This window comes from Tribolium madens, unplaced genomic scaffold, assembly GCF_015345945.1.
Source record: "Tribolium madens isolate multiple individuals breed KSU strain unplaced genomic scaffold, Tmad_KSU_1.1 Scaffold_97;HRSCAF=244;Tcas5.2_LG3a, whole genome shotgun sequence".
NCBI classification, from domain to species: Eukaryota; Metazoa; Arthropoda; class Insecta; order Coleoptera; family Tenebrionidae; genus Tribolium; species Tribolium madens.
In genome coordinates, this window is record NW_025401069.1 from 83,504 (window position 1) to 93,430 (window position 9,927).

Sequence of the window (9,927 nt, forward strand, 5' to 3'; positions counted from 1 at the left end):
ATAAAATTTTATGTTGATGCTGTTTTTTATTTCTCTATTGCATATTATTATTATAATTTATTAAATAAATATCAATAAAATAATGAAATAAAACTTTTTAAATTACCTACATACTAACAATTTTTTTTAAGTCCGGACCATTCTGACGTGCTGCCGCATTCTATCCTCACTGATATTGTTATTTACAACCACCCTAATGTCTTATTGTTAAGAGTAATTCGGGTACCCGACTCAAGATTTACGACAGTTCAAATATCGTGACGAGAAGTATACCTCTTAAAAAAACGGACTCTACACTTAGCACAGCACCTAGTTTTCAAAAATGCGACAGCTGTCATTATACCAGGTGAATAAAAAGTATGGAACCAAACATTTTTTGCTTAAACTATTTATTTTTTGAAAAAACTAATTGATGAGTGAATAAAGTACTATAAAAATGTGATAATTTAGCAAGAATAAAATTTTTCGAAATTTCCTTTTGTTCTTGAGTTCTACAAAAAAAAAAAAATTAAATGGCAATCCACTATAAAATCATTTTTCTCATAAAAGCTATACTCTAAGGATTACAACTATCCGCTTTATATTTAATTTTTTCAAAAACATTTTTACACATAAATTGCAAATTTTGACAAAAAAAATGGCATAACTCAAAAACAAAACAAAATTTCGTTCTGAAAACACGGTCACATTTTTTATATTACTTTACTTTATATTAATTATTACTTGCTGGAGGCAAATGATAAAAAATAAAACCGCTTGGTTCCATACTTTATATTCACCCTGTATATGACTCAAATGGTAATAATTGGTAAATAGGTAATTAATTGATAAATCAAAACAATAACTCGCATTTACAGTTTACTTCCTATTTAATTTAATTGTGCTATCTTTAGGTCAGCAGTGGAAAAAAGAAAGTTTGGTTTTTTTTTTGATAATTTTTTTTAGCAAATTGGGCCCTTCTTAGCGTCAAATTCGACTTTTCAAAATCTACGAAATGTCCAAATACTTATAGTGAATATCAGTGCCATTAAACTGACGATCTAAGGTCCATTTTATATATTTAATGTCAGCAGAATGACCTTACTGTCCCTATTTTTTTATTTGGCATAGTACCGATTGTCCGGTTACTAATACACATCATTTAGTAGTTAAAGCCTATATATATACAGAGTGTTCGGTCCATGTCGCCTCGGCTGATAACACCTAAACTTACTTCTTTTTTTCAAAAAGTAAATATTTAAGTAATAATATTCATTCTTGGCTTTCTTAATAAATGTATCAAATTTTTTATCATCCGGTGTTGCCGGAAATGCTACCAAATTTAGTTTTTCAAATGGAATACCTATGTTTTTTCCTCGAAACATTAATGATTGACATGAAAAATACGCTATTTATTACATTTTGCGTAACACAATGCGATCAGAAAACATCTTAAATCTAAGAATTTCTGTCCTAAGGAAATTAGTCGCGTAGCTTGATTTTTAATTTTAAAGGAAAGGTGTGAATGAAAAAATGCTTGTATACAGTTGTAAAAGAATCTTAATGTTTGGTCATCAGTCTCAAACAATATCCAAGAATTGCCAGAGAACTTTCTCACAATCATGCTATTTCTAATGATTAAAACGATTCTAAGAGAAAGAAATCAAATTCTATGTAACATTTAAAAAAAAGAACGACAATTTTCAAACCGAAATTTTCAATACTTAAATGGCATCGTTGTCGAACACTTGTAACTGCCCGCAATAAATAATCTTCATTAATGTTTGCACAAGTGTTTGTTATTCTGTCTTTTAGCTCTGGAATATTTTCGGAAGCATTTGGAAGATAAACCTGATCACTAATATAGCCCCATAAAAAGAAATCTAGAGGTGTAATATTAGGTGATCTAACTGGGCCACGTGTTCCAATCCACTGCTGCCCAAAAGTATTATTTAAAAAATTTGTGTTAATCCTAGCATTGTGTGGCGGTGCACCATCTTGTTGGAAATTCATTTGTACATATTGGATTGCAGGAACGTGTTCTTCTAAATGTTCTAATAAGTCTTGAGTGAGGAATTTGGTAGTAAGATCGGCAGTAAGATTACCATCGAAAAAGTAAGGTCCTATCAATCGATTTTCTAAAATACAACACCAAACGTCTACTTTAAATCGCTTTTGATGATTTCGTTCTCTGACGCGATGAGGATTATTTTCAGACCAATAAGAATGAATAGATCTGTTAAATATTTCAGTATAAGAGAAAATCTTTTCATCAGACCACAAAACTTTTCTATGAAAAAGAGGATCTTCGTTACATTTTGTAAGGAACCATTCACAAAATTCAATTCTTCTTGGACCATCGTTCTCTCTAAGGCTTGGGTGGGTAACTCGGGTCTTTAAGAAAATAGGAATTAAAGAGACATTTGTCAATAAAAACAAAATCTCACCTTATACTCGTAAGGATTCTTTTTTGTTTTTTTAATATTTTGTGAACCGAATACCTTGGCAAGTGAAATCCGCCTACGTTGCAAGATTTGCTAATAGAATTCTAAAATTCAAATTTTTTTCTGAGTGCATTATGTAAAGTAAAATGTAATAAATAGTGGTTTACAGTATTTTTCATGCCAATTATTATTGTTTTCAGCAAAAAAAAAACATAAGTGTTCCATTTAAAAAACTAAATTTGGTAGCATTTCCGGTTACACCGGATGTGCCAAAAAAATTGATGCATTTAACTAAGAAAGCCAAGAATGAATAGTAGTATTATTTGAAAATTTAGTTTTTGAAAAAAAAGTAAGTTTAGGTGTTATCGGCCGGGGCGACTTGGACCGAACACCCGGTATATACAGGGCTGTTCCGTCTAAACCCCACATTAGAAGTATTGAGAGTTGGAATAATCGTATTTATTTGAAAATTGGTTCATAGCCATAAACCATTAAGTCCTCCTAAATGAAAATATTTTCAAGATGGCGGCACTTCCGCTTATACCGGAAGTCGGTCTCAACTTTCTTATTTCAAGTCGAAATGTATATTTTTACAACGTTTTTGGATTAATCGGGTAATTTCAAGGGAGTTTTCATCAGCTTTCCCTATACCTAAATTTAGCCGTTTTTGAAATATTTGGAGTTTTTCAAAAAAATTTGGATCTGCATCTTTCACTTTAAAACTCGGTAACTCTGCCATTTTTTAAGAGTTTGAATTCGTTTTTTTTGGCGTTCTGGTGTTTTCAAATTTTGAAAAAAAATAACATCCCAAAATTTTAAGGTTATTTTTGTAATAATTCACATACTCATAACTCTATTTTTTTAAATGAAATACCCCAATTTTTATTTTACTAAATAGAAGAGAATTTAGTTGTGCATTGATCTGTATTAACATTCCCTATACCTAAATTTAATAGTTTTCAAGTTATGGACTTTTTGTTAAGACTTTAAAATTTTTGATTTTCATAGCAAACTATACGAAAACGGATGTGGCTAGTAATAGATTTTCGGCAGTCTTAACAAAAAGTCACCATAACTTAAAAATTATTAAATTTTGGTATAGGGAATAATGATACAGATCGATGCAGAATTAAATTCTCTTCCATTTAGTAAAATAAAAATTGGGGTATTTCATTTAGAAAATTTGAGTTATGGGTATTTGAATTATTACAAAAGTAACCTTAAAATTTTAGGGTTTATTAATTTTTTTTTCAAAATTTTAAAAAACACCGGAAGAAAGATCTAAACTTTCTCTTTCAAACGCCAAAAAAAATAGTTCAAAATTTTAAAAAATAGCCGAGTTACCGATTTTTAAAGTGTAAGGTACAGATCCAAAAAAATTTTAAATACTCCAAATATTTCAAAAACGGCTAAATTTAAGTATAGGGAAAGCTGATGAAAACTCCTTTAAAATAAACCGATTAATCCAAAAACGCAGTAAAAAATATAGCTTTCCATTTAAAATATATATAAGCGGTATAAGCGGAAGTGCCGCCATCTTGAAAATATTATCATTTAGGAGGACTTAATGCATTATGGCTATGTACCAATTTTCAAACAAATATGATTATTCGAACTCCCAATAGTACTTTTAATGTGGAGTTTAGACGGAACAGCCTGTATATTTGCTCGAATTTTATGGTTTTGACTTACCGAACTAGTTTATGAGGGATTTAACGAGGGTGGTTGTAAAGCCATTGTTACCAAAAGACCAGCTAGCCGTCGAGGCAACCTCAAAGAAAACAAACCTTTCCAATTGAGAGGTTGGGGTTTTTTTATCGCTAAAATCCCAAAAAGTTACTTGCTTCTATTGCACCATAAAATTAATTTCACACATTCATTAAATGTAGACAAACTTTATTGGGCTATTTACAAATCAACTTGACACAGCACGTTAATTATTTTATAATTAATTGTAATTTCTATTTGCTTTATTTCCATATTTATTATTTCTAAATTCTAAATTATCTTTTAACCAAAGCACGTACTGTCAAGATCTTACACATAACTTCATTCTAGATTTTGTTACCGCTACTAACCGGCTCTCCATTTGAGTTACCAGAGGTTACTCTTGGTAAGTACACTCAAAAATTTAAAAATTATAATGACTGTTCTTAACAAAAATAGAACGGTTACCAAATTATACTAACCAGGTTACAAAAAGCTTAAAGGTACGGCCATCATATGCCCGCATACATTCGTGTGCGGTAACTTACATTTTACAGAGCGAAATGAATTTGAAGCACGACGCGCAGCGTAGTAACACTACCCGACATTTTTAATATTTTTGTTTATAACTGCAGTGAAATCACCTAATCTGGAGTAATTAGTTGAGTATTGTAACTCCGCCATCAAGAGCGCTTTGGAAAATGCAATGACAGACTTAGATTCCCTGTAAAAAAGTGTCTTAAGAACGTCCTAGTTAAAAACGTCTAGGTCTTTTAGTTTTCGCTTAAAAAAATAAAAACGAAAATTACAAAGTTCCGTTTTTTCCAATAATTCAAAAACTAAAAATGCCAAATTCAGATTATTGTTCAGCATAAAAATGATCAACTTTGTCTTAATCCGACCTCGTTTCTCCTATAATAATAACTGAGATCCCATGGTGGAGCTCGAAGAACGGACACCTGTATGCTACTTCGCAAACTTGACGTGATGGAATATGTAAATCGGGTATCATATAGTTTCAATAAATGAAAGGTATAAGAAATTTTTGTACTTGGATCAGTTAGAAAAATTATGTCAAGTAACGCACAAGATTTGTATTAAGCTTTTTGGCCAACTTTTAAACAAAAATCCAAAATTAGAAAATTCAGAATTAATACAAATAAATTCGTTTCACAATAATTATCACGGTAGCTATGCGCTCTAATGTCAAACAATTAAAAAAGACGCAAAAACGTCTCAGACACGAAGTTTTGTTATCGTTGACTTGGTGGTGACTTTATACTTCAAAATATCGAGTGATGATAGCCACATGTGTACCCCACCAGAAATCAGAAGTGCTGCAGAAATTGTTTCAACCGAGCTATTTCCCGAAAAATCGCGAGCAATGTATGAAGCCCAGTACAATGTGTTTATAAAGTGGTGTGAAGAAAAAGGAGTTTTATGATTCAAAGGTTGTGTATCGAGCGTTTTATTAAAAACGTTATCATCTTTCGAACAATTTTTTTTTTATAAATGTCTATAAAGATAATTTTGGCCGTGCGATAAAACTGTCACTTTACCACGTCCGTGCGTAAAATACCCAGGCGACTGTAAATACAGTCTTTCAATAGGTGTCAATTGTACGTTAATTTGACATTTACATGTCAGGAGGCCAAAAAAAAAACATTTACAAGATCAGCAGTATCATTAAATAGACATAAAAAAATGTCAAATGTCAAAAATCTTTGACAGATAAAACTTTTTTAACATTTTGTTACCTCCCGACATATAAATGTCAAATTAACGTACAATATTGAAAGACTGTATTTACAGTCGCCTGGGTATTTTACGCACGGCCGTGGCTTGGCCATGCGTAAAGTGACAATTTTACCGTACGGACAAAATTATCTTTATAGATATTTACAAAAAAAAAAAACTATTTGTAAGATGATAATATTTTAAAAACGTTCTATATACAACCTTTGAATCTTAGAACTCCTTTTTCTTAACATCACTTTATAAACACATTGAAGGGTAGAAGCACCGTTTGTAGCCATTGTACAGTCGAACAAAGTGAAAATGACGCCTCAATAAACCAGTGCCTGCTGGGATGCCGACCCTTCTAACCACAAGAAGGCAGGGTCGTAAATTATCGCATTACAAATTTGACGTAGTTTCAAGATAAATTCCTCTAGGAGCCAGTTTACAGAAAGCGAAATAAAAATTTAGTTCATAATTATTAAACTAATTCGAATTAAGTTGCCATTTATTGTGAATTGACAAACGTCAAGTTAAATGGAAAGATAATTTTATTAATGAAAAATTTAACAAACCATTTTTTGAAAAAAATTATGCATTAATGATGTACATACCTTTTGTGGCCATAATAAAACTTTTGTGGCCATAATAAACCTTTTTATAATTATTTAGTACAGGTACAAAAATTTTGCCAATAAAAGCCACAAATGACACTAAACAAAGTTACAATTTAGGATACAGCTTCCTTGTTTCCTCTTCTAATAGCCTCTACTTGAAAAATTTAGAAAATCATTTTTCCAACACAAATAAATAAAGTCAAAGTGCAAAATTTAAATTCGCTTAAGTCCGAAATTTTTATAGATAGATTTTTTTTAACATGATACAGGGTCACGAACGTGCGCGACTTTCCGGACATCCTGTATTTTATGATATAGGTGTGCCATGTGTAGGTATTTGATAACTAGGTACTGTTTTCTATAATAGAAGGTAGGCGAGGTTTGTACTTTCAAAGGCTTAGCAACGCCATTTGCGGGACCTGAAAAAAACTAAAAAGCCGAAATATCAACGTACTTTGTTGCTCCAAAAAAGTACGTTGGACTTTTATTTCACTGATTAAACTATTTTTTCAAGCCTGTTTCTAGTTTTATATTATACAGAGTCTTTCAGAACTTGTCAAGTGCTGATAACAATAAATCACAAAAAATGCAAACGAAGATTTTCTTTTGTTTCTACAGGGTGTCAGAACTCGAGGCCCAGAGAAAAATTTCAAATAAAATAAGATACCAGAAACATGGTAAAATATTATAACAAAATATCTGTCAAAAAAAACAGTGTTGTTCTTAAGTAATTTTTGACAATTTTTAATTTTGAAAAGGACCTTTTATCAGAGGCAACTAAAAGTGGAACGTTAATAAGACTCTAATAACAACAAAAATATAAAATGCAGATACTAAATTATTTAATACAGTGTGTCCCCGGATAGGTGAAACGACAATATTTGAAAAAAAAAGTTACTACATTTTGTAAAAGATTTACACAAGTTTAAGTTTGTTGTTGAACTTTGCAACGTTTTACTAAATAACTGAATTTACTTCAAATACCAAAACACTACACTTATTTTCATTTTCAGAGAATATAAACTCTTAACTTAAATATCAAACTATTAAGATTACCCAACATTTTTTTTTAACGTGATTGATCTATTGACACGTGAATCAGGGTGCCTTAACATCCCTAATTACGAATTTAATAAGAAAAATTCTCCATCACGTACAGATTTTAAGTTACAGGAAAATTGTTTTCTCAAATTTTATCGTAAAAATTGTTCATTTTAAATAGAAATTAATTAAATAGACGACGAAAGAAATTAATTTATTCACTAAACAAGAACAATGTTGAAAGATGTATAAGATTCTAATATAAATCTGCTGTAGATGAGTTTTTTGCAAAAGCTGACTTTCTTTTTAACTTCCCTTATCAGGAACCAGCAGTAGGTAATTCCCCATCATAGTTGGACCCCATCTCCCTTGGTACCTCTTTTCCATCGTCAATATATCCTGGTGGAACCTTTCCCCTTGCTCGTCACTAACGGCACCCAAATTTGGGGGAAAAAATTGAAATGAGAATGGAGAAAATGAATTTTAAGTGTTTCGTTTTTCGGCGATTTTGTCGAACATACTTACATATGATATCTTAAAATGACTAACTTTAAAATCTGACGTGCTATGGAATTTTCTTTATCATTTTTGTATCTAGCACATAGAATTGGACAAAAAATAACTGTTTTCTTCTGTCACAAAACGCTTGGCTAGTGTAACAAATTTTTATTATAAACTTATATTTAGTCGACTCCATTCAGCAATTCCATTCAGTAATTTCCATTTAGGCGCGTATTACCAGGAACAACATTCGTGAAATAAAACAAATGATTGTGTTACCATTAATTGAATAAGTTTTTGAGAAAAAACCTCTTAATATGTGTTTGAAAAGAAAAAAATAAAACCAATTTATTCAATACATTGCAGTCATTGCACACCGGCTTGGCTCAGCCCTGTGTAGTTGCTTCGCACGTGACGTCATGGCTCCGTAGCATACCGGTATAAGTGTATCGTGGTAAAAGTACAAAAATTAGACAAAGTTAAAAATTAGCACACAGCTTCCTTGTGTCCTCTTCTACTAGCCTGTATCAAAAAAAATTGGAAAATTAGTTTTCCAACAGAAATACATAGAGTCAAAGTTCAAAAACTTTCATAACTTTGAAATATTTATTTGAAATATTAAAAAAAAATACTTTTTTAACATTTTTTCCATGTTGCTGGTATTTTACCTTACCTTGCGAGACATTAAAATTTGCCCATCCCCAAAAGATTGTTTGTGATCTGACTACAAAATACTTTCGGCTACTAGGTTTCAAAAATAATCTTCTATGTCCTACAAACGTTGACATATCAAAACCATTAAAAAAACATGAAAATAAAAATCAACTTATATTTTTTTGTTTACTTACAGAAAGTAGTGCTGAAGGAATACGAGCTGCTGCGATCAAGATTTTGCAGACGACCAGAGAGGTAGGCATATCTAATGTTAACAAAACCATGTTTTCGAAATTCAACTTGCTGCGAAATAACGGGATGTCTGCAAATTTATGATTTACGGGTTGCATACTTTATAACATCTCTTTCACGGCGACATGCCATCGAACTGTCCCAGAATCCCGCGTCCTATTCTACTCACCCACATCAACGTCTTCCTTGTTCACTATTTTTCGTGAATATCTATGGTGAATAGGCACTTTTCATTCGTCTTTCAACATTTTTTTTCTACTTTTTTTGTATACCTAGGGAAATTTTGCATAACACGCACTTAGATAGATAATTACTTTTTTCATTTTGCGTTAGAATAAGTCTATTCCATCATCCAAATGACGTTATTTGAGTGCTTTAATAAGTCGTTGGCGTTAATTTAATTTTAGTGACGTACTTTCTTCACTATTCATTTTCAAATGTGAAAGTAAGATTTATTTTTATTTTTCCCTAGCGCCTAAAATTATTCCACATAAATGTCGTCAACCGTCGCAAAATTCTCTAGAAAAAAAATTAAAATTTTCGTCTTTTAATTTATAAAATGATATAAAGCGGCAAAATAGAAAAATAGTATATTATAATACTAGTTTATAAGCAAGCCTTTAAAACACGTACGACGGGTTTAAGATCGTAAGTGCTTATAAACAAGTGTTATACGCTATTTTTTATTATACCTTCCCATTTACGATCTTTTATGAACATTGAAAAAAATGTGAATTTACACAATAAAATTATCAAAGGTTGTTTGTGAATCGTTTTCGTAGAGACGGTTACTAGTTTACGTTGTTAAGCACATTTTTTCACGTTGTAATTGGTCCAGACATTTCACTATTTCTTGTTACCTAGACAACTTTAAAATTTYAGCGTGCTATAAAGGCCAAATTACGCACGCTGCAGCGTGTTTTATTTTAAGATTATGATGCAGGTATAATAAAAAATAGTTTAAAGCACTTGTTGCAGAAGGTTCTTCAAGCACT

General features: G+C 31.2%; 1 protein-coding gene across 1 annotated transcript in view; it reads left to right on the forward strand.

Annotated features, from left to right (window-relative positions):
• Positions 1–9,927, forward strand: part of LOC123014366 (heparan sulfate 2-O-sulfotransferase pipe) — a 64,877-nt gene that overhangs the window by 34,381 nt on the left and 20,569 nt on the right. The window contains exon 3 of the mRNA XM_044413435.1: positions 8,877–8,935. Coding sequence (XP_044269370.1) covers positions 8,877–8,935 — 59 coding nt within the window. The remainder of the gene's footprint in view (positions 1–8,876; positions 8,936–9,927) is intronic.